General features: G+C 38.6%; 1 protein-coding gene across 1 annotated transcript in view; it reads left to right on the forward strand.

Annotated features, from left to right (window-relative positions):
• Nucleotides 1–26,805, forward strand: part of hddc2 (HD domain containing 2) — a 35,168-nt gene that overhangs the window by 919 nt on the left and 7,444 nt on the right. Inside the window, exons 2-3 of the mRNA XM_039748402.1 lie at nt 14,045–14,166; nt 24,629–24,731. Of these exons, the coding sequence (XP_039604336.1) occupies nt 14,045–14,166; nt 24,629–24,731 (225 nt within the window). The remainder of the gene's footprint in view (nt 1–14,044; nt 14,167–24,628; nt 24,732–26,805) is intronic.

Genomic DNA, 26,805 nt, shown 5'->3' on the forward strand with positions numbered 1-26,805 from the left:
TTAATATGAGGAATCAGGAAATAAATAGTTGACCTTGTTTTAGTGACCTCTAATGAGTTCCTGATAATTGATGTAAAAGGGAGATGATTTGATTGTATTTTAATTTGAACGTCCCTAATGAATTAAAGACACATACATAGAAGATCATCTGCAGTATTATGATCATGATGTCCATGGTAGACTAACTGGTGATTCAAATTTGGCCCAGTATGGGTCTGTGTATTGGTGTCCAGTAGCGAACAGGCACAGTATGAAGAGTTGGTTTTTGCTTCTGGCTCAATTTTGCCAGGATAGCCTCTGACTCTGTATGACCTTTCTGTTGAATTAAGCAAGTAAACACTTGAAAAGTTGGATACAAACAGAAACCTAACATGGAACAGTGGAAGGATATCCAGTTTCCACACAGACTATTGTAGGGCCTGGGAAAGAACCTGGATCTCTGGAACCAAAAAGTATTCTTTTGTGAGTTAAATCATTAATTTATTAAATAACTTGTGCATAAGTAGCGATTTAGTTTGTTACTCAAGGTCCGTTGAAACAGGGACCTACTTAACAGCAGTCCATTGAAAGTATTTGTTTTAAAAAAACAATTATTATAAAACATGCAGCAATTCCTTTTCAGTTATATTCAAAATACTCTCTTTGAAATGCAATACACTTTTTCTAGTGATTCTCCCATTCCTGGAAACATTTCCTGCACTCATCTTTTATTGCCATTTCTAGAGCCCCCGACATTCTTTGTTGTATTTCTTCCATGGTAGCAAATCTTTTTCCCTTCAGTCACAATTCCAATATCTGGAGCAAGATCAGGTTATTATAAAGTAATAACCATGTTGTTTTTGTTCAAAAACCAGTTAGTTTTACATGCACCAATGCTTGGGGTGTCTTGGCAGTTCAGCATAATGTATTATTGTTGATTAACTAGGCTGATGAGATGGCCCATTGTTAAGCATTTCGTCCTGTTTTTGGCATTATGTTCCAGACAAAACACAAATGTGGATCCTCCCGCCAGAGCTCCGATTATATGTATATATTTTATAAGGCCCCTGTTTTCGATGTAATGTACATTTCTACAAGGTAAACTAAACTCCAAGGGGGAACATCCCTGCCCCAGCTCATCAATTTAATTGGTGTCTGGAACACTTGCTGGATTACTGAGTTGTGTCCCATTTAGAACTATGAAAATCTGGTCATCCTACGCTTAACATAGATTCTTTATGAACAAGTCTCTCAGTGTCAAAAAATGGGATCATCAACAACAACAACATTTATTTATATAGCACATTTTCATACAAATAATGTAGCTCAAAGTGATTTGTATCATTGTATCTTTAAAATTTGCCATAGTGACTTGGAGAAAACAAAATGAATGCAAGTCACCTGTGTGATTGTAGAATAAATGTCGGAAGTACACACTCAATGAAATCAGCACAATGCCACATACTGACTAACAAGACTATGGACATATGATACTCGGCAGTATATTTGATAACTACTCCCTGTGCTATTGACCCATTCTTGTATGTTCACGCACACTGAGTCAATTTGAGTGAAACACCAGAATACAAGTAGAAAAACTATGCAGAAATGTTGGGTCTTTATCTAGACTGGAAATTACATCTGGATCCATGGAGGCATGAACTAGTAGTGTTTACTGCTGCAGAAACATACAGACTATGGAACAATAGGAGAATCAGAAAAAATGTTTACGTTAATTAAATGAGGGAAGCACTAGAATTAACCGTCCTGCCTAACATCTCCAGAATACTTTGTTCGTGGAGTTTGCATGTTCTTCCCATGTTGATGTGTTTGTTTCTGTGTACACAACCTAAAACTTTCAGAACAGATATGAGAGACATGGAGTAACTGTAGCCCCTTTTTATATACTGTATGCAGACAATTTTTGGACTTTACTGGTGACTAATCTGCTATTGGCAAATACTGAATATTCTAAGATGTTTCAGGTGAGGAATACAGATATTTCAAGGAAAGCAACTTACATGAAAGTTAACAAACACATACAAGTAAGAATTTCACTCTAGTCTGTAAACGTGACAATACTAATAACCCTATAAAACTATACATGTTGCTGTAAATTGGTCCAGTATGAATAAACATGAATAATTCAATGTGGTATTCAGAGTCAAAGTTTAGATTAATATATTAACATTCAGAAATTCAGTTTTAGTAAGATTCATGTTCATTGATTTAATTTTAAATGAATTTGTCAGTTTATATATGTCACAAGTAAGCTTTCAGATGCTCTGTGAACCTGAAAAGCAAACTTCAAGGACAGGGAACATATAGCTCAAAATTCCTGTTAACCTTTGTGTCCCTTCTGTAACCATGCAATTTGATACAATGTTTCCTGCCACTGGTTAAGTAGGTTGTGCTCCTTATCTACGGCATAACTTCATCAGCTGCATTTTGCCACCATTTTCTAAAGTGGAGTTTTTTCTCACATACGTCTAAAGAGAAGTAAAGCTACAAAAAGGACACAGCCACGGTCCTGCATTTATATTACACTAGCTCTAATTCGCTGTACCCATAGGGGAAACCTATCACATACGCCCCATTAAAAAATCCCCAATTATTAAAGATTAATCAGTACTTGACTTTTGTGGCCATCAAAATATTTCTAATAAGAATTGAGTGCCCATTTCAATCCCTAATAATCACACTGCGAAAAACAAGGGGGTTAGTTCATTCTAACTAGATGCACTTTCTCATTTACTGTATTACTGCTAAATCCATTGTAAGAGTTGGATGCATTTAGTTATGTACTTTTATATCCTGTAGAGGGCAGCAGATGACAATTTTAGTTTATTGCATTATTGGGAATAAAATGGCTCAGGGTCAAGATGGCCAGCTGTTGAAAACACATCAGCAATCCCAGGTGCAGTCTTCCCTAGATGACAGGTGAAAGTTTAGAATTGTGTTGTGCTTTCCAAGTAAGTCTGAATCGTTACACCGCATTATTTTGGTTAATGTTTGTAATGTTTTAGTCTTTTTAATGCTTCAGTAGTTTCCTTTTGTGGAATCAATCAGATTTTCTAATGAAGGTATTGATGTTTTATTTGTACTTTACAGTAGTTTGTATGTTTAATTTTCTTATGTTTTAGAATTCTGTCTTGACTGGTTCAGTTGGCAATGTGATTCAAAAGAAAATATTGCCACGGATGAGCAGATTATTTATTTGTATTTAAATAACCAATCTATATGAAGCAAAATTGCATTTACCAGATACAGATCTGCTTGGCTTGGATGTTTTCTTTTTTTGCTGCTGTAATATGAACAAGCAGAAACAAGTTATGCATCTAATTTGAAAATTATATAGGACAATGACGGAGGCAATGAAAGCGAGAAAAGAGTGAAACTGTAAGATTTTGTTTAAGGCAACATAACCACATCTGATTTTTTGCATTTATTACAATTGTAGCTGCGAGATGGCTTGAGAATTGCAGCTTAGGTAAAATATTTTTGTACATCCCATGGTGGGCACTTAAGAGACCTCATCATTATATTCATAGGATTGTCAAGCAAAAGACTCCATGCTCATCCTAATTGCTAGATTTCCCTCAGATTCAGTACATTGCTGTGCCAAGGTGGCCAGCTATTAATTGAACCAAAAACTGTACTCCAGAGGAAGCAGAGACCTGTATTGATTTTCATCAGTGAAGTTAGGCTTGTTCATGATGGCTCTTGCATCTATTGCTGACTACCAGAAAAATGGTTCCTTTATACAGGGTGTCCATAAAATCTGTGTGCAATTTAAAATAGTTGTAACTTTGTAAGTACATGTGATAGAAATAATTTGTAAAAAGGATTAGAAAGCTTGATGTATCTATTTTTTTTTTGTCTTCAGAAGTTTTATTTTTGCCGTATTTGGGGAACTGAAAATCCACATGAGCCTGTTGAACATGAAAGAGATTCTCCCAAAATTAATGTGTGGTGTGCTTTGGGAAAAAGTCGAGTCATAGGGCCATTCTTTTTTGAAGGGTGTGTTGTTAATGGTGATAGCTATTTAGAAATGCTGCAAAATTACTTTATTCCTCAACTTGAACAATTAGGACTGATAGAGAATACAGTGTTTCAACGAGATGGTGTTCCTTGTCACTTTGCTTTGCATGTTCAACAGTTTCTACATGAGAAATTCCCTAACAGATGGATTGGAAGAGGTTGTCTATTTTCTTGGTCTGCACGTTCACCAGATTTGACTCCATTGGATTTCTTTTTATGGGGAAATGTGAAAAGTAATGTTTATTCAACCAAACCTCGATCTTTAAAAGACTTGCAAGCTAGGATAACTGATGTGATTGCTGGTATTACTGAAAATCAGCTTGAAAATGTTTTCAGAGAACTTCAGAATCGTAATCCCCTTAGTATTAGTAATGATGATGGACATGTTGAAAATTAACAAGAACAATAAAAAATGTGTTTATTCTTTCTAATCCTTTTTACTGATTCTTTCTATCACATATAGTTACAAAGTTAAAACTATTTTAAATTGCACACAGACTTTATGGACACCCTGTATATTAAAAAAACAATGAAACAAATGAAACATTCTTAAACCCTCTTAATCTAATTAGGTGTTACACGGGTGCTGATCCCAGCATCACTGAGCACAAGACAGGAAACAATCCTGGACACACACTTCATTACAAAGCCCTCTCAAGCACCACCAGTCTTTGAGGATGGGTGAGGTAAACTTCAATAGCAGAATGAAATCCCACAAAGAACTGAGGGGTGAACATTCAGATTTCACATGGTAATTATTAGATGCCATGAGGTGGAAGGAATACCCGCTATACCACCATGCCACTCTCCTTTAGAAATATGCAGAGAAAATTAGAGGAAAATGTTTTGCCAGAAAGTTAGAAAAAGAAAAATCTTCCTCCACAAATGAAAAAAACACACACACACATTGTTGCTACATTTCTGTAAAAGAAAAGGTGCTTATATCTGAAATGCCTGAGGACAGAAGGAAAATTAAAACCAGTGTTACTTAACACAGCTTGAATTCTTAGCTGTAACATTTTTATTTTCTAAAATGAGTTATTGAGGTTGAGCTATTAGATACAGTTTACTGGATCTCTAATATCTGATGACACTTGGCCTGTGTTTTCCATGGCATTTTAGGTATAATTTACATAATTAGTTCAATGCAAAGCATTTGTATTATACTTTTACATATGCTTAATGATATTGATGAGAAGTGATAGCAAGTTAGAACAGAAGAAAATGAATTCATTTTTGTACAGTTTTAATAAAAACCAATGACAAGTATGTTTCTTACACTTTTATTTTTTAGCGCCACTCCCAAGGGTGTAGTGAGAGGGTTGGGACTATAGACTATAGACAGGTTTGTGGCTAAAAAGAGGAGAGTTTAGGGCACGCCAGAAAAGGGAAATTCCCAATGGCGTACTTGAATCCAGGTTATAGTGAAATTCTTACTTTCATTTACTAATCAACATCACCACTCTGGTGCCATATTTAGAGAGTGTAACTACATTACCTCAAAATGTCTGTCTTCCTTAGAATATTAAGTACCGATTCTAATAGGGTGTTTGTTTTATGAATCCGTATTTTTTACTTTTGTGACATTATTTGCTATATTTCATGTTAGTGCACACCAGGCTAGGGAGAGGGAATCTCAAGTAACTGTAGTTTTTAGTAGCCTTGGCATAGGTTGGTGTCTTTTTGCATATATGGAGCAATGCAGAATGCCAGTTGGGGATCCTCACGGGAATGTGGAGAGATGAAAACAGGAATGCCTTGTTCAGAAATGAAAATTTTCTGTCCACTTTCAAAACGGGTCTAAGAATCCATTAAAAACCATCAAGGATTTTGAAAGCTACCTTGACCCTGAAAGTCTTCTCATTTATGCTGTTGATCTGGACCCCAGAAGGTAGTGCAGTGGAAATGGCCAGACCTAGACAGAGGGAGTTGTATGTGGGTTACATTAGGCAAGCTACCCCATCTAGTGGACAGATTCTCATGTACTTTTTAAGCTAAATGTTGGGAGTCTGCAGATTTCCTTGTGTCAGTGTATTTTTCCATATTTAATTTCCCTTTGTGTAAAGATTCTTTTGAATATGTTAGTAGATTGGCATGCTTTGGGCTGCTCAGTGGTGGGAATTACCAGTAAACCTGCATGTCTTTGGAGATAGAAAGCCCACACAGACACTAAGAGATCTTGCAGACTACACATGTACAACACCTGGACAATGGGATTCAACACCAGAATGTGGGATCTGTAAGAAACTAGTGCTAACCACTGTGACCCCACGCAACTCAGAGTACACAGTTGATAGCAGAAAAGGAAATAGTTGTACATTTTGTATAAGGAAAACTGTAACAGTTATACTGTCGTACATAACGTTAAGCAAATTCACCAATAGCTCATAATAACAACAGCATGTATCTTTATAGCATGCTTACTGTACATGCATAAATATGTCAAACCACATTATAATAATAGTTAAACAGAGTTACAAAAAAAGTTAAAACTAATGAATATTTATTTTGAACAACTGAGAATCATAATGTTCAGCTTAAATGCAAACAATGGTCAGATGACCAGGGACAGCAGGAAAAAAAATAAAACTCCAGTTGGTGGAAAGTTGCAGAAAATAAAATACACTTGTATGGTTCTAAGGTCAAACTCTACAGCCCATGAAAGTGTCATCATTAACAGGATACGTTTGTGGAGCTCTTATCATCTTGGCAGCATCTGGGGCCTCATGCATAACGCCGTGCGTAGAATTCGCACTATAACATGACGTAAGCACAAAAGCCGAAATGTGCTTACGCACAGAAAAATCCAGATGCAAGAATCTGTGCGTACTCCAACTTCCGCGTTCTTCCGCTCCATAAATCCCGGTCAGCGTAAAAAGTAACGCTCGTACATGCGTCTTGTGTCCCACCCCAATTCCTCCCAGAATTACGCCTCTTTGAATATGCAAATCAATATAAATCACCCTTAAGCTCAGCCTTCTGGGAAAAGCATGGGGGAAAATATAAGAATTTCAGCGAATACCAAGTGGAGGCAAATGAAAAACATACTATTTGTTTATTTAAACCGTGGTATAATCAACAAAAGGAAGTTGATCGAGTGACACAGCGTGTTGGAGAAACTTGAAAGCTCATGTTCACAAAGTCGCACAGTGCCGGAAATAAAAAAGTTGCCAAATATCAAAGTCGCTGTGAAAAGGTGTGTCATATGAAAGCTTATTAGAGTACAGAGAAAAAAAAGGGACACAGTGAGGAAAAAGCACGAAATGTCAACTTCAATCTCAAAATTTCCACTTTAATCATGTTGTTTATTTTGTCAATAAAGTAGAACATCTTAAACTTCATCTTAAAATCGTTTAATTAACCAGTTTCTCAAATCACATCGTAATTAAAGTAGCACATTAAATGCTTTGTTTTGTATGTGATCTTCTATGTGCTCTATGTGTGTGAATCACTACGTGCTTCTTAAACCGGCTCTCTTCCTCCGACTGGACACAGAATCCATTACATTTGTGATATTACAGCTCTCTGAATAACTAAAATACTGAGATGTATATGTGATATTTTCATGATGATAGGAGTTAAAGCTCATTATTAAGCATGGGTTTCATGGCGCATTGATTGTGCGCGACCTTCGATGAAATTATTTATTGCAGCAGTACTCATGGGCAGCTCTAGGCTTGTGGCGGCCCTGGGCAGAGAAAGAATCTGTGGCCCCTTCGCCCACCAATGTCAACATGGTATCTTATGCACGATGGATGGCCACGTCCATTGCGGACACTGCATAGCCGCCTCGTGCTCATGACACAAGTGTTTAACTTTTGTTGAAATTTGCCGCTGTGTCGTTATTTTCTCTTTCTGTTTTATATTCAATATATATTGGTGTTGCCGCCCCTGCAGTCCTTGCTTTTCTTTCTCCAAGTAACCGATCGCCACACAATCAGCTCTGTAATAGACGTTAAGCCATCTGTAAGCTTAGAGCGCCGAGTCTTCAAAACGTTTAAGGAACATTGAAATATCTTCGTAGTACACGTTTAATTATTCTATCCTTCACGCCAGTCCCAGTGAAGAATATACAGTAGATTATTTAAATGAAGTTAAAGTTTTATCTGTATAATATAATAAATATATTTTGCTGCACTTCATCTTAAAAATGATATCGTCATCATATGTAAATACGCGCTTTATAAAGTGGCTCAGGTTGTGTAATATTATAACTCTAGTGCAAATTTACAGTGGGGTGATTGTACTTAAAAGTACAAACAGTTCTACAAGGAGCAATTGATTGAGTGCGTTTAAAGTTCTTGGGATGAAACTGTTTCTGAACCGCAAGGTCCGTACAGGAAAGGCTTTGAAACGTTTTGCCATGGCTGAGACAGCGAGTGTTTGATACTATATACCGATAATTCGATTTCTGATCAACTGCTGCTGTGATTCCCAACTCAGATACAGTGATATAAATACTCCAAGTGGTGCAATGAGAGTAATATGGAAAAAGATGATCTGCTGTGGCAACTCCTAACGGGAGCAGCTGAAAGAAGAAGAAGGTTCAGTGAGAGTAACAACGTTAAGGCAGTTATGGTATTTGGAATACTATGGCTATTCCCTTGACCATTATATTGTTACAAGTTAATTACAATCAGATGCATTACACTAATAAACAATATGCAGTTAGTTTCAGTGTATTTATAAAGCCGTGTCAGGAAAATAAAGAGTAACCACACAGGAACAGTAGCACTGCTTTGACGCTGGATGCCGCCAGTCTGCAAAACCGAGTGGAGAACTTGCGTACGACAAGGTATGAGGTACCGTGGAAAAGTGCGTGGCTTCACACCAAGTGTAGGTTTTATACATCGCGATTTGAATGTGGAAATGTTCTTACGCAACATTTCTGTGCGTACTCACCATTTATGCATGAGGCCCCTGGGCTGTAAGGCATAGTGCCACCACAGAGCACCAGAAAAAAGAAAACACATAACAAAAACACAACACAAATTTTACAAAAATGTAAAACTACATGACTTACTCCATATTTAAAACCTGAGTACTGTATGAATTACAGAAATATATAAAAAATTAAATACCACTAAAGTTTATTTTTGACATTTGTAGTTGACTTTAAAGGAAATTTAGTTTTTTACAAATTAATATATGAAATATTTTGACTTAAATTTATTGTTGGCTTGAAATAAAACAATCAGTTCACAGTTGATTATGATGTTTAAGTTACATTTTTTTTGCATTTGCTGTTTTCTAGTCTCCTTATGTTAATACATTACTAGTTGCATTAGTATATACATTTTTATTGCAAGCAGTCTATAAAAACTTGTTCTACTGTTGCATTTTAGCATTGAGGCAGGAGTAATCTATTTACATGTTAACTCTTAAGAGATAAGACAGAACCTTCCAATATTTGTGTAATTATGTAAATCTCTAGTATAGCATATCAAATACTTATGTACATTTAGCATTAACCTTTCCTTGGATTGACTTACAGGTTTGTTTCATTTATCATGTTAAAGTAAAAGGCGAATGAATAGAAACCTAGACCTACAGCAGCCGGGTTGGTCTTTGGACTAGCAACTAACAAGTCATGAGCTGTAGGTGACAAGGACATTTTTAAACCAAACCTACAACAAACAGATAAGCATCCTAGTATTTTTAATATAGGCATAAACTATAATTAGTGTTTCTGTTATAACTTTAGTTTTATGGCTGAGAATTCTACATTTTAAATTTAGAACTTTAAAATTTCAATGCATTAGTATTAACTCCAAATTCATAAAGGTTTTTATTTCAAAGTCTTCAATGCATTTGCCAAATTTAATGGACCACTGAGCAGTGGTTTGACTGTGACTGATATCAGCTTTTAAAGTCCAAAGTTGTAATTCATTCAAATCCTAATCAGTTCTTAAAAGTGACAAGTACAAGTTGACCACACAATTTAATAAGACTCAGTTAGTCCATATTTGAGTTACAGTGACAATTTTTTTTTTTTGCTACAGTCACATGAAATATCTTTCCAAAAATGTTGAAAACATTTTGTAAGCATTTCAAAATCTCTCATCTTATGACCCAACTTTTTCTGTGAGAATTGTGACCATATCAAAACATTGCAGCCTTTTTCTTTTTTTCCTACATACTGCGTATCAAATGTGAAGTACTGTAAATAAAAACAACACACATTGTAAAATAACTCGTCAGAGACTGTTCTGTAGGATAAATGTCACTGGTCATAATTTTTCTTTTTTTTTTTTTTCTGGTGATTTGCTTTTCAGTTACAAATGGATTTCTATTATATAACTGCCAGTGCTGTGATCCAGTTATTTCTTTTCTTTTTTGATTAGCACTTTATCTCATAGTATCTGTTTGCCTAAAATGGCATTAAGTCTAGTTTTTTTTTTTTTTTAAATAAAGGATTGTTGTAGCAGAATTTGTGTTTGTGCAGGGAAAAGGGTTGATAATCTGCAGAGTCTTCTGGACAAAGGCAGATTCATCTCTAGAGAATCTGGAGAAAAAGACATCAAAAATAGGAGGACTTCAGGTTCCTGTCACTTGAGGGACTGGGTGATGTCAGCCAGGCTAAAAGGTGCAGGGAGTTTTAGTGGTCTGAGACAAGGTTAACTGGTAGCTGTTGGCACTTTGATCTAACATTTACATGAACATTTTTTACTGTGCCTCCAGACACAGTTTAAAAGGTTCTTGTATAACAAGCAAAAATCTCCTAAAGTGAAATCAAAACGTTCGAAAAACATATCTTGCCATATAAACACTCACAAGGCCATTTTAAAGTTTCAACCCTAGTTATGTTGCAGATCAATGGGGACATGGGAAAGAAGTGCAAACTTAGGGATAGTATGTAGAATGTATTTAGACAATAACCACTCATGGGATTTGAACCCAGGATGCAGACACATCTGTGAGACAGCAGTGCTAATCACTGCACCATACTGTCTTCAGATTTGTGAAACAGTGTCAGTCAAATAAAATGACTGAATATAAAGAAGTAGCAATTCCTCCACCAGTGACTAAAACATGGCCAAGTATCATTTCAGTGTTAGACCCAGGATGTATTTTCAATATACTTTGACTAGAACAAATGAAGATAAATTCATTTTCCAGCATACTATTAAACAGAATTAGTCCTAGTCAGTGAAAGATGATGGGGCTCATTGTACAAGACTGATTAATCAACTCTCATAGTACAAATTCATGAATATTGCTTGTTAGTTAGTATGTGTTGCCGGGGAATGACTCTTTTTGTGTCCTTTTGTCTGCAAATGTGACCCTGCAGTTTTTCTCAGTAATAATGAAGTGTCTATCTATCTGAAAAGGAACATGGGATGTTTTATTCTCGACACTGTAATTATTTGAATTTTATCATCTTAAATTGAGTGGTTTGCTCATCCATCCCAGATGTATGCTAAGGCAACAACTGCCTTTTCTGCGGCTTTTTCCTGTGGCTGCAAATGTTTCAGTAGGCAGTGAGAACTCTTGTTTATCCAACAGCTTGCCCTTGTTAGTGACATTAAAGCTGTCTTGTTCATATTGGTGCTTCTTGATGAAATACTGTACTTGATAAGTGACTTCACTATAGATTCATGAATAACTACATGAGCATCTGTGTTTGGTTAACCAAACTGTCAACAGCATTAGTAAGTGGTGAGAATAAAACAGTAAAATCAGCTGGGTAATTTGAACTGCATTTTTTAAATTATTCACTGGTGAACGTTCAGCATTTTATTGACTATAATAATGACATCTAATAGGATGTAAGTAGATGTAAAATAATCTTGCATGACTGAGTGGGCCAGGCTTTACTTTGGCTTTTCCCATCCATCCTTTTAAATGTGTGCATTCCCTTGTGATGTTTGTGTAAATTACTTGAATTATGTAAAAAGTTCACAATGCATGATATATTTTAATTTTAATGTTATGTTATCTTAGAAGCCGAATGAATGCGCTAAAAAATTTGACCAAGTAAAAATATTGGCTTACTGTGGTGTATAGTGTCACATTCAAATATTTGTACTTGTAGCTTAGTTATTGTCATTTATTTCTTTATCTCTTTAACTGATTGATAGTACAGTAGGGGTTTGTGTGCTGGTGGCTACTTTTGGTGAAATACTTGACTGTCAGATGATAGTGTGGCCATTGTCAAAGTTCCTTTGCTATCAAGACCTGCTACCTATATATTGTCCTTCATGTGCCATTTACAACGTGTGATTTGCGCTTAACCTACTCCTACAGTAATTTGCTGCTTGTAGTATTTGATTAACAGTATTGTGCTAATCGACTGTAGAAGTATCATCGCCTGGGAATTGATTTGTTTCAAATCTAGTTTTGTTAAACGTGACTTGCTTGTATAGAATGTTATTTGATTTTAATAAAATGCTTAAAAAAAAAAAAGGAGTATGATCTTCAGAGCACTCATTTTGCACTTATCTGATTATATGGAGAAAGGTATATTGTGGCACATGCTAGAACATTCTGTACTAATTACCTATTTGAAATCAACAGTAGATTATCAACAGAAGGCCTCTGCTTCAATGAATTGCAAAGGCCTGTATTTATTCTTTGGCTTTTCATACTTTACTAAACATGCCTTCACGTCTGATGGTAGTGACTGCTCATTCAATGACAGCTGTCATGTGAGCTTTTCAAAACTGGGATGCAGATATCAACATATCTTGTTTACTTGTGTGCAGGCAAGTCAGAGATCAGCTGGGCAAGAATAAAGGTTGAAGTAACTTTGAATATGGCGTGATACTGAGCACTAGGTGTGCCTGGATTAGTGTGTCAGGAACTGCAAATCCTGTGGGGTGTTAAAGGTGATCACGAAGATGAGGTGATAGGCCATAATCCAGAAAGCAAAATTTAAATTAAAGCGGAATAGTACCTAGAAACAGACCTGAGTCTGACTGAAACTGAGATAACTTGTAAGGTTTAACAGAATAGCTACAGGCCATCATTCAACAACTGAGTACAGTGTTTGTCTCAGAGAGCTGATGAGAGTACACAACTTATCAGATCTCATGATATACAGCTGACAAACTAAACTACTTCCATTTGCATCAGCAGAATGCCAAGGAACACAAACATTGGTCATGGGAGCTTTTGAAAACCATCACCTGGTCCGATGAGACTTGGTTGTTGTCAGTTCATGTTAATAAGAAAACCACTGTATGCTGAAATTCCCCATGAGTCTGTTAATCTGTTCTGGTGTCAACTGTACTGCCTTGGGGCTGTGGTGTAGTGGTGGCAGGTGTGTTTTCTTTGTACACATTGACTGTCAAGAAACTGATGGAGGGAAACATTAATGCCACAGAATATCTGATGATCATCAATGACTCTCTTCTTAATAAAAGTGTACTGATCAAATAATTTAACTTTTTCAACAAGACAGTGCTCCATGTCAAAGGCAAGAAAAGCTTAGGATTGATTACTGGAACATCATAGAAAATTCTATATAATGAACAAGTTTTCCCAGTCAACATATTTCAGTCAAATATATTTAGTTAGATGAATTAAGCTAATTAGACTAGTGATTCTAAACCAGTTAAGTAACATTGTGGCTGACATGACCCAGCTTCCCTGTGATGTTCTTTTGACATCTTTTTGAAACTATGTACTCATGAATCTGTTTTATTTTAAGGGTATACTCACTGTTAGTCAGTTTTAGTAAAGTGGGTGCTTTTCTTTCCTTAAAATGTATTATTTTACATTTTTCTTGTAAGAAATCCTGTTAGGGGAGCCACTCATACATCCATCCTTCACTCATTCATGCCAGTGGTTGCCAGTTATCTAAACCTATGTATTTGAATCTGAATATAAATCAGACTCAGGTCCTTGGAACTGTAAATCAAGTGGGCTAAATATAAAATATTTATATAACAATAACAACTCAAATAATTGTATTTTGTATATGTTTTAACTGTACATTTGTTTATTTTAATAATTAGCAAATCTTTTCCTTTGTTCCTGATGTGTGTGCTTAATTCTAATTAAACTTTTTTTCCCTTCCTAGACAATACCCCGAACAGGCTGGGTTTATAGGAACATAAAGAAGCCAGAGAGCGTAGCTGATCACATGTACCGAATGGCTGTGTTAGCATTTTTAATTGAAGATAAAAAGCTCAACAAAGACAGGTAACACCATTTGCAGAAATGTTTTAAAACAGTGTTTCTCACTGGATGTCACCAAATGAAGGATACATGTCTGTCTGGATAAACAAAATTTGCACCTGTATGACTATATGAAGCAATATACAAATTAGTTTGCTCAGGAATTGCAAAATTTGATTAAGTAAATCCAGAATTTTGCACAACACATCTGTCTTTATATCTTGCTTCACTCTGTTTTTGTCTGTGCTAGAGTTCTGATTGCTTTCCAGTTTAGTAGTTTGAAGGAACATTCTTTCACTACAGGTGTCTACCACAAAAATAAGAAAGTCATCTTATGTGTTCTATTGAACTTAAATGCATAATTACACTAAAACTCCAGCTTTTGTTTCTTTTCCCATTTCATTTATATTGTACCATATGGAGAAGTAAGAAGGCAATAAACATGTCTTGTCATAGGTCTATAAAATTCTTCATGTTTTGAATTATCCCACTATGACATTCTTAGTAAAACGAGCATTATGCCACTTTTTACATTTATAGTATGTTTCTGTGTGAAGTTAGGTATTTGATTTTCTAATGTACCTGCCAGGATTGGCTTGGATGTTGGATTTCTTTATTGTTATAGAATTTATATCAACTTGCTTCCATTGTCTAGATTGTTCTTTGACGTCCGGAGCATAGGTATGTATTCAGGCTTCATAAAAAGTTTTAAACACTTATTAAATCTGTCCCAGTTCAAAATTATTAGCGCAAGATCCTCTTTGAAACGTTGGAGGCTGTGAGACTCATTTCAGAAGTCAACTCTGTGGGCACCCAACATGCACAGAACTTGCCCATATTTAACACTAGAATCCCTGAAGCCTATGATAAAAGTCGTAATTCCGGGCCACCTTAAATTCCTTTGCACCTCTTCATCAGCATCTTTGTTTTGCAAATGTGTCAATCAGCCCAAGCAACAAGCAGCCTGCTATCAACATCCCATCCCACAAACCAACACAAATGAAGTTCTGGAATTGTATTGGGTAAATAATATATCGTTATTTGGAATACATGCATTTCATGTGTGTTCTGCGTCTACAATGATCTGTGTAAATGCAGGATGACAGGAAATGCGAGGCAAGAAATTTTGAACACATAACTAAAACAAAAACTTTTTTCATGTAATGACAAAATGCTGCCGTGAAGTGTATAACACTGTCACAAAAGGTATAACAAAACAAGTGCACCTTTATTCATGAATATAACCAAGAAAAAGAAATAATTCAATATACATGTTGCTATTAATATGTAAAAACCAAAAACCTAAAATCAATTGTATGGCAGGCTTAGAGGTAAGAACGGCAGCTTCTAAATCAAGAGGTTACGGATTCGATCACGGATCTAGCCCGCAGTTTACATTTTGAGTAGTGAGCTGCTTTTATAGCAGCCGGTGTAAAGGGTTTTATTTTTTTAAATCCAATTTTATTCTCTCAATCATGTACATGTGGTACAATGAACTTGCCTCTCCCTCTCTGAGTTGATTGTGTTTATCTCCATTGTTTCCAAAAGAGTAGCGATGACCTGTGACAAAGACACCTGTGCAGGGCGTGTGAAAAATGACAGATTTACATGTGCATGTGCAGTGCTACTCCATATTTAGGAAAAGATTCCAGTCGTCCCATGGCAGAAAGACTTTTCCAAGACTGTGTTCATAAAGCAGTTTCTGGACAAAGGCAGAACCGTAACAACAGACAACTTCTTCCTGTCGCTTTCGCTGGCTAATAAACTGCTACATTGCAACACAACTCTGCTTGGCACCATAAAGGAAATGGACGGGAAATTCCACCTGCAGCTAAAGTTACTTCAGTACGCGTGCAATTCTCTACGCTAGTATTTAGAACTGGCAATGCCTTGCTGACTGTGTATGTGTCCCAAAAGGAAGAAGTGTATTGTCTTTATTAGTACCATGCACCATAACGCGGAGATTGGGCAAGATCGAAATAAAAAAATGTTCAAATGACATAGCATTTTCAAATAGTGATATTTTCAAGCATGGATGTGTGTGTGCGTATATGAAAGGGGCAGAGATTTAATTCAGGTGGTTACTGGAATATAAAATAAACACTCTCGCAAAGGTATGACAAAAAAACTGTGCTTTTATTCAAGAATAAAACTGAATAAAAAAAAATTCAAGTAACAACAAGATACCAAGAAGACATGATTCACCAGCATTTGTGTGCCTGCTTATATCTCTTCAGTGATAACTTTTACAAGTAGCAAAACTTTACACCAGGTGTTCTATCTATCTATCTATCTATCAATCTATCTATCTAAAGACTCAAAGCAAATGTATGTTTTTATTATATACTAGCCATGTGCGCCCAACTACGTTGCGCATGTTAAATTGTCTGTGAAGGGCTCCCTGTTTAAACGCGGCTGCCAGTCGTGAACGGGGCCCTTCGTCGCACAGCATTATGATTTTTTATCAGGGAAACAAAATTACAAAAGAAAACCCTTGGATATTGATTCGATAGGAACGGCCTACTCGGAATCACTGTCCGAATAGTAATTATGTGGTGGTGTAGGAGCATTTCTGCTTCTGTCCGTTCACAGTGCTTCTCGTTTTCACGACGCTGTCGTTTCCTCTCACGATGTCTTCTCAACCTTTCTCCAATCTCGCAGGTTGCTTTGTGGCAATCCAAAGAGTAAGGGAATATACACGGAGCAATGGTAATAAAAGGGGGACACATAGGTATCCAGGCTCTTTAAAGCATAAATAGGGATCACTTCACTGACATGTGAGCAAGCCACGGTACAACTGTGAGACGCGCAGCACTCGCCAGCTACAACGTAACAGTAATAATTTCCGGAACGTGCTGTTATGTTGTCATTCATTTTACCCACTGTCTTTCTTTCATTCATATGTTACGTAGGCATGTACCTTTTATCTTCGGCAATCTCATTCTCTAACCAGGCCTAAGGAGCTACCCAGCGTAACACTGTCCACCACCCCTTTCCTTATTCCGGCACATTGTTGATATTGTGAGTAACAACAACGTACTAAACTGGAAGGTGGTCTACTCATGCGTGGAATTTGCAGACAAACAAAGATCAAGATCTAAATGAAGATCTCTTTAGTTAATTTAAAGCACAACAATTTGTTTAGTTTGAATGTCCATGTTTTGAGGTGTGACTGGAGTACTACAGTCTTCAGTAGTATAAGCCTGAAGGAGATTCTTAATGCAATGCCTATTTTTTAGCTGTCTCTCTACTGCTATCTAGTGCTTCTTCTTCTAATTCATTCACAGACAAACAAAAATCAAGATCAAAATGAAGATTATATATAGAGACTAGCTGAGTAATCCAATGCTGTAAAAATCCCAGGGTCCTATAAACTATTGAAATTATCCATCCATTCTCTTCGCTTATCCGAGGTCGGGTCGCGGGGGCAGCAGCTTAAGCAGAGAGGTCCAGACTTCCCTCTCCCCGGCCACTTCTTCCAGCTCTTCGGAGAATCCCAAAGGCGTTCCCAGGCCAGCCGGGAGACATAGTCCCTCCAGCGTGTCCTGGGTCTTCCCCGGGCCTCCTCCCGGTTGGACGTGCCCGGAACACCTCACCAGGGAGGCGTCCAGGAGGCATCCTGATCAGATGCCCGAGCCACCTCATCTGACTCCTCTCGATGCGGAGGAGCAGCGGCTCTACTCTGAGCCCCTCCCGGATGACTGAGCTTCTCACCCTATCTTTAAGGGAAAGCCCAGACACCCTGCGGAGGAAACTCATTTCAGCCGCTTGTATTCGCGATCTCGTTCTTTTGGTCACTACCCATAACTCATGACCATAGGTGAGGGTAGGAAGGTAGATCGACTGGTAAATTGAGAGCTTTGCCTTACGGCTCAGCTCCTTTTTCACCACGACAGACCGATGCAGAGCCCGCATCACTGCGGATGCCGCACCGATCCGCCTGTCGATCTCACGCTCCATTCTTCCCTCACTCGTGAACAAGACCCCGAGATACTTGAACTCCTCCACTTGGGGCAGGATCTCTCCCCCAACCCTGAGAGGGCACTCCACCCTTTTCCGGCTGAGGACCATGCTCGGATTTGGGAGGTGCTGATTCTCATCCCAGCCGCTTCACACTCAGCTGCGAACCGATCCAGAGAGAGCTGAAGATCACGGCCTGATGAAGCAAACAGGACAACATCATCTGCAAAAGCAGTGACCCAATCCTGAGTCCACCAAACCGGACCCCTTCAACACCCTGGCTGCGCCTAGAAATTCTGTCCATAAAAGTTATGAACAGAATCGGTGACAAAGGGCAGCCCTGGCGGAGTCCAACTCTCACTGGAAACGGGCTCGACTTACTGCGGCAATGCGGACCAAGCTCTGACACCGGTTGTACAGAGACCGAACAGCTCTTATCAGGGGTCCGTACCCCATACTCCCGAGCACCCCCACAGGATTCCCGAGGGACACGGTCGAATGCCTTTTCCAAGTCCACAAAACACATGTAGACCGGTGGGCAAACTCCCATGCACCCTCCAGGACTCTGCTAAGGGTGAAGAGCTGGTCCACTGTTCGCGACCAGGACGAAAACCACACTGTTCCTCCTGAATCCGAGGTTCGACTATCCGACGGACCCTCCTCTCCAGAACCCCCGAATAGACTTTTCCAGGGAGGCTGAGGAGTGTGATCCCTCTATAGTTGGAACACACCCTCCGTCCCCTTTTAAAGAGGGGACCACCACCCCGGTCTGCCAATCCAGAGGCACTGTCCCGATGTCCATGCGATGTTGCAGAGGCGTGTCAACCAAGACAGTCCTACAACATCCAGAGCCTTAAGGAACCCGGGCGTATCTCATCCATCCCCGGGGCCCTGCCACCAAGGAGTTTTTGACCACCTCGGTGACTTCAGTCCCAGAGATGGGAGAGCCCACCTCAGAGTCCCCAGGCTCTGCTTCCTCATTGGAAGGCATGTTAGTGGGATTGAGGAGGTCTTGAAGTACTCCTCCCACCGACCCTAACGCCCGAAGTGAGGTCAGCAGCGCACCATCCCCACTATATACGGTGTTGACACTGCACTGCTTCCCCCTCCTGAGACGCCGGACGGTGGACCAGAATCTCCTGAAGCCGTCCAAAGTCGCTCTCCATGGCCTCTCCAAACTCCTCCCATGCCCGAAGTTTTGCCTCAGCAACAACCGAAGCAGCGTTCGCTTGGCCTGCGGTACCTATCAGCTGCCTCCAGAGACCCACAGGACAAAAAAGTCCTATAGGACTCCTTCTTCAACTTGACGGCATCCCTCACGCGGTGTCCACCAACGGGTTCGGGATTGCCGCCACGACAGGCACCGACCACCTTGCGGCCACAGCTCCGGTCAGCCGCCTCAACAATAGAGGCACGGAACATGGCCCATTCGGACTCAATGTCCCCACCTCCCTCGGGACGTGGTTGAAGTTCTGCCGGAGGTGGGAGTTGAAGCTACTTCTGACAGGGACTCTGCCAGCCGTTCCCAGCAGACCCTCACAACACGCTTGGGCCTACCAGGTCTGACCGCATCTTCCCCACCATCGAAGCCAACTCACCACCAGGTGGTGATCAGTTGACAGCTCCGCCCCTCTCTTCACCCGAGTGTCCAAGACATATGGCGCAAGTCCACGACCACAAAGTCGATCATCGACCTGAGGCCTAGGGTGTCCTGGTGCCAAGTGCACATATGAACACCCTTATGCTTGAACATGGTGTTCGTTATGGACAATCCGTGACGAGCACAGAAGTCCAATAACAAAACACCGATCGGGTTCAGATCGGGGCCATTCCTCCCAATCACGCCCTTCCAGGTCTCACTGTCATTGCCCACGTGAGCATTGAAGTCTCCCAGCAAAACGAGGGAATCCCCAGAAGGTATGCCCTCTAGCAACCCCTCCAGAGACTCCAAAAAGGGTGGATACTCCAAACTGCTGTTCGGCGCATACGCACAAACAACAGTCAGGACCCTTCCCCCCACCCGAAGGAGGGAGGCCACCCTCTCGTCCACCGGGGTAAACCCCAATGCACAGGCTCCAGTGGGGGCAATAAGTATGCCCACACCTGCTCGGTGCCTCTCACCGGGGGCAACTCCAGAGTGGTAGAGAGTCCAGCCCCTCTCAAGGAGATTGGTTCCAGAGTCCAAGCTGTGCGTCGAGGTGAGTCCGACTATATCTAGCCGGAACCTCTCGACCTCGCGCACTAGCTCAGGCTCCTTCCCCTTCAGAGAGGTGACATTCCACGTCCCAAGAGCCAGTTTCTGTAGCCGAGGATCAGACCGCCAAGGTCCCCGCCTTCGGCCACCACCCAACTCACATTGCACCCAACCTCCTTGGCCCCTCCCATAGGTGGTGAGCCCATGGGGAGGAGGACCCACGTTACCTCTTCGGGCTGGGCTATTGAAATTATCAGAAACAAATTTGAAATGTAGAGATATTGGGTAATTGAAAGGAACTACTCTGGGCATCTCTCTCCTAGGAGGTTTCATTTTGCCAACGTGCTCGCGGCTTAGCAGCTAAGTGACTTTGTCTTTCTTCTTTTTGTTTTGCCGATGTGCTTGCCTTGCTTGTGTATTAGTGGCGGGAGGAAAAGTAAAAGGGATACCGTTTTGCCGATGTGCTCACCTCGTTTCTGTATTAGCGGCTAAGCGAGTGACTTTCTTTGGAGGTTTCGTTTTGCCAACATGCTGGCCTCGCTTGTGTATCCTCAGAGGTGGTGCCCTTACCCCAACTCCACCTCTCCACCTTCTGGGCCGGACAGACACATAGACTTCCACGAGTAGACATTTATATACAAGATAGTAATAATAAAAACAGCTCCCTATTCGAAATGTAAATTGCAGGGTAGACCCGGGATCAATCCTACAACCTCTTGATTTAGAAGTTGCCGTTCTTACCTCTAAGCCAGCCATACAATTGATATTTAGGTTTTGGTTTTTACATATTGACAGCAACATAATTTCTTTCTCTTTGGTTATATTTGTGAATAAAGGTGCACTTGTTTTGTTATACCTTTTGTGAAAGTGTTTATTTGATATTTGGACTTCAGACTTCACACATTATACACTTCACATCAGCATTTTGTCATTACATGAAAAGTTTCTGTTTTAGTTATGTGTTTAACATTTTTTGCGTTGCATTTCCTATCATACTGCATTTACACAGATCATTGTAGGCACGGAACACACATGAAATGTATGTATTCCAAATAACGATATATTATTTACCCTATACAATTCCAGGCACCTCACTCTGAGATAAACAGACTTGAGCTGGGAGAATTTCAGCTGCATTGGTGGTGGATAGGATAGCAGACTGTTTGTGCTGATTGACATATTTGCAAAACAAAAGACACTGATGAAGAGGTGCAAAGGAATTTAAGGTGGCCTGGCATTTCAACTTTTTTGTAGGCTTCAGGAATTCTAGTATTAACTGTTCATGAAGAATGACTCATAACTAATCCCTATTGTTTCAGATAACAGTTTCACACACTGTCACTCTTTGATTCCGCATTTGAATTTGTTACATAGTTGCCAACATTTTCTGCTATCGTCTGTGTTTAAATTGGCCAGAATTTGGTTCACCTTTGAAAGACATCCTGCCATAGCAAAATTCAGTAGTCCATCTCTTGACTGTGGCATATGAAGGGGAGTAATCTTGGTGAGAAGGAATCTTAGAAGATGTAACATTATAAATCCAGTGACAGCATTATTCTTATTTTGAGATTTTCGGTATCCATGTTTACTTCATTCTGAAATAGGCAACATAAAATATAATACAAAAATGTTAGATACATGTAATTCACATTTTTAGTACATAGGAGCTAATCTTTTTTCAAGTTATAATATCAGCATGTCTTTTGGGATCAGGTTGAAGGCTTTTCAGATCCTGCACCAGTGCCAAAAATATCTTTTAATAAATAATTTATCCAGTTATACATAGGTACTTTCTCCATTAATCAGAAGTCCAATAAAATACTGTAAGCTATCAGAAAATAAAAAAATATTTAGCCAAGGGTTAGCCAATCCATACTGTCCCTAACACAGATGTAATTTGTGGTGTGCCATCAGTGCTAAATACCTTGTCTGCAGGAGTATGTGTTGTGGAAATGTGTAAGTACTTTTGTATACGGTTACAGACTGTTGTCTTTTCATCATTCCGATGGGTTTGTACTACTAGCATAATACATGTGGTTAGCTGTTTTAGTTGCCTAAATCTACCAGTTAAGAGCATTGTGTTTGGTTATTGTGTGTGGCACGGATTAGTAGAAATGTTAGGAAGATTTGTTGTCATGAAACAGACAGGGTTTAGATCAGTAAATTTAAATATGTTTTCTCTTAACAAAATGCAGAAACTGGGCCGCAAGGCAGTCTAAAGTAATTGTCATGAAATTCTTTTAAACAAATGTTTGGTCAAGGGAAATGTTTTTATCTCATTAAAAGTGTACCCTTTTTTAACAAGGTTCATACAAGCCCTGTAAGTGAAGCTCAGCTTTTCATTAAATCACAGTGGTAATGCCACATACTAATGTGTACACACGCCCAGCAACAGCCACCACTTCTTAGCAACCACTTTGAAAACCCTTAACATTAAGTGCGTCCAATAAACTGGATCCAGCAATCCCATTATACCATGCAGTTTGCTTTGCATAGCCAAACAAATTTCACATATTGCATGCAGGTAGTATTTCTTTTGACTACATAATACTTTAGTGCATTGTAAGACTAAATAATGAACCAATGATGCACTTTCAAAGGCACATCATTCTGTAATTTATACTAATAAAACTGTGAGCAGTTGCCTTATCCAGTCAGTCATTCTTCAGATTTTCAGAGGGAGAGGAGCAATCTGCAGGCCTAGGACCTAACAGACACAGCCATTGTGTGTTGAATATTGTGTTAGTGGCAGATAGTAAAAGATTTGTTTTACTTTGGCTGTATGTAATGAGAAATCGATCAAAATGACATCTTATTTTGTTTGACTTCTCATTACATCCATAATGGCTAATGGTACAACACCCTAGTACTACTTGGTGTATGTTAAACAAAAAGATGAGCTTTTGTCTGTCAAGAAGCTGAATCATCTGTCACATTTTCTATTGTGTTTTAATAAATCAAACAGTGCATGATTAACATGGACAGATGTGAATGGAAACAAGCTAGATGGTGAACTGCTGACTGCTTCGTCATTTACATCTTATTGCTAATAAGGAGCCATTAAAACAGTGAATGTAGCTGTTTAACATGGAAATAAGCAGTTAAGGATGGAGAACCTTAGAAAGTGAGACCACTAAAATGAAGCATCAAAATGTCACTTAAGCAATAAGTGCTTCATCAGCGGTAATTGACTTCTCATTAAGAAACTGGATTGGAACAAAAACCTGCAGCCACTGCAGTTCTCCAGGACCGACATTGCCCAACCCTCCTCTATGACATACATATGTATAGAAACTACAGTATGGTAATACTTTGGGTGATTGGACTATGACTTTGCCTGTATGCAGTTTAATATTTGTTAATTATCGGTCTAATAGATTATTTGTAATAAAACATTTTCATAATTTCAATGCAGTATGCACGTATTAATCGCATTCAGTTTATTTGGAAGGCAAGGAGTGATTTAAACCTTTGATTTAAGTGTATATTAAATTAGTAATGTAACATGTAATTGTTTGAATCTAATTAATTTCTCTGCGGTGGGCTGACGCCCTGCCTGGGGTTTGTTTCCTGCCTTGCGCCCTGTGTTGGCTGGGATTGGCTCCAGCAGATCCCTGTGACCCTGTAGTTAGGATATAGCAGGTTGGGTAATGGATGGATGGATGATTCATTTCTCCATTGGAACACTAGTTCTTACCTTTCATGTTGACAACATCACATATCCTATGATCGGAATCATGAAATTCTTGCCATAGTTTATCATCCTGTCAGATACCCAATACTGTATTTCCTACTTCCCAATATCAATGATCTGTGTTTTTATCCCTTAGCTGGGCTTTATCCAGGGGCATCTAGATGATTTTGCTCACTGAAGGATTCCATGCACATTAAGTGAAAACTCCAGTGAGTGAAGGACCAAGACCAAGCTGTAGGGCTGTCTCTCTTGCTTCGGAATAGTTTGAGTATTACCGCGTGGTCACATAGGCACAATACACAGAAACAAAAAGGCATTGTGCTCTGTGGTTACTCTCTCAGGTGGCTGTTAGCATATCATAATCTCTTGGACCAATAGTGTGAGTCTTCTGCTGTTGACATATACAACCAACATTATAAAATACCAGAAATTATACGCTAAAATCAAGCCCTTACTTATCCGCAGGAGAACATATCTGTGAGTATATATGGTAGTTGGCAGACCTTTGAGTAGAGTAATACTTTATTCATCTTGTTGTATGTCATCTTCCTGTAGTTAAAGTATTTTTTAAATATTTCAAGCTGATGAGAACTTGTCTTTTTATGTTGTTTCTTGCATGGTGTATTATTCTCTTTCAGATGTATAAAATTAGCTCTTATCCATGACATGGCAGAGTGCATTGTTGGTGATATAGCTCCTTCAGATAATATAAGTAAAGAAGAAAAGCATAGAAGAGAAAAAGTAAGTGATTTACATTATAGGTAAATAATTACATTTTTGAGTGAGCAAATCAATTTTTTTTTTAAATAAGCAGTACTTCTAAACATTTACTTGAATATTTATAACAGAAAATAATTCATAAACCCACTAGCAGAAAACTATACAAAAGTACATTTTGCATAATTATTTTTAGCAGGATGTGTATTGTATGCAGTCAAAAAGACTAATTTCATCCATGTGTGACAAAAATTCTCTTACACACATAGATCAGGTTCAGTGCAAAATTTACATGTATGTCACTCCCAAATAATGGGATCCACAATCACTGAGGTTACGGTTGTTGTTGTTGTTGGTGTAAAAGAAAACTGGTCAAATATTCATTTTTTCCAGAATATGTTCAAATCAATAAGACATATTTATTGTATAGACAGTATATTTTTGGAGTTTTGAGAGTGCTTGTATTTAATAACTTCATATTAAGTATTGCAAATTCCAAGACCCTTTAAGAAATCAAAACTAATGACTACCTAATGCTACTAGTAACCTAATGCTATTAGTAATGTTTCTTGTTACCTAATGGGTATTAAATGTAAATATAATAATAATGTAATTTCTTACCTGGTTCTATGCATTTTGTTTTATTTTTTATTTTAAAGCAACTTGGACTAGAAAGCCTTCTTTTTTAATTGATCAGAAAAATATTACCTTGTGTCATTATCAAAAGCTGTGTAGTGAGCAGTAGATTTTATATTTATAGTAATATTTAAGTCACTTTATAACTTTCTAATTAGCCCATTGGTTCTTGTTGGAAATGCACACTGCAGATTCTCATTCACTTTAGGCCATGATTCTTTTTAAGCTGTCGTTCCTCAAACTATTCCTGACCAATTTTTTACGGTGTGGCAGGGCATATTATTTTGCAGAAAGAGGCCAGTGCCATCAGAAAATACCATTGTCATGCAGGTGGGTATGTGGTCTGCCACAGTCTTTTGGTAGATTGTACACATCAAAGTAACATCCAGATGAATGCCAGGACCCAAGGTTTTCCAGCAGGACATTGACCAAAGCATCGCATGGCCTCCGCTCGCTTGCCTTCTTTCCATAGAGCATCCGGATGCCAAATCTTCCCCAGATAGATGATGCACACACACACACACACTCAACTGTCCAAATAATCGAAAAGAAAACATGATTAATCAGAATAGGTCACCTTCTTCCATTGTTCCATCGCCTAGATCTGAAGCTCATTTTACACATTTTAGGTGCTTTCAGCAGTGGACGGTGGTCAGCATAGGTACTCTGGTCCGCAGCTACACAGCAAGCTGTAATGACACCTTTCTCTTATGGTCAGCACTACATTTTTTAGCAATTTTTTGATACAGTAGCTCTTCCCTGGGATCAGAACAGACAGGTTAGCCTTTGCTCCCCTTGCATATCAATAAGCCTTGGGTGTCTATAACCCAGTTGCATGTTAACCAGTTGTCCTTCCTTGGACCACTTTTGGTAGGTACTATCCAGTGCATAACGGACATACCCCACAAGACCTGTCTAGCTATCACAGTTAGACCTAGGGCTGCAGCAATTGATTATTCAAGTAATAGAGCGTTCTACCAACTACTCTTTTCAAATAATCAAGTAATCGGATAAGAAATACTTTTGCTTTATTTTAGAGCAATAATAAATATACAGAAAAGAAAATAAGACATTTGTCTTAACATTAACAGTTAATTGATTTCCTTTTTTGAAAAAAAAAAATATTTTTATTGCTTAAATTGCATACAGTAAAGTTATTTGTCAAAACTTAAAGCCGTTTGGTGCATTTAAGTGCCATATCATGTTCTGCATTTTTTAGAAAACATTGTCTGAAACGCAAAAACAAATAAATACAAAAATATCAGTTACAAAGTACTTTAAAAAAAAGTTATACATACAGCCTAAAACTACGGCATAAATCAATAAAAACACCTAGAACCTAGTATTTTGCTTTCTGTAGTAGGGTGTGTGTGATTAATATAATAACATGAAAGAAGCTCAGGCTTTCTCAAACTGACTGCATTTTATTTTCTGTTGTGATTTTCTTTTTGCAAAAATTAGC

The sequence above is a fragment of the Polypterus senegalus genome, chromosome 3, assembly GCF_016835505.1.
Source record: "Polypterus senegalus isolate Bchr_013 chromosome 3, ASM1683550v1, whole genome shotgun sequence".
Classification (NCBI taxonomy): domain Eukaryota; kingdom Metazoa; phylum Chordata; class Cladistia; order Polypteriformes; family Polypteridae; genus Polypterus; species Polypterus senegalus.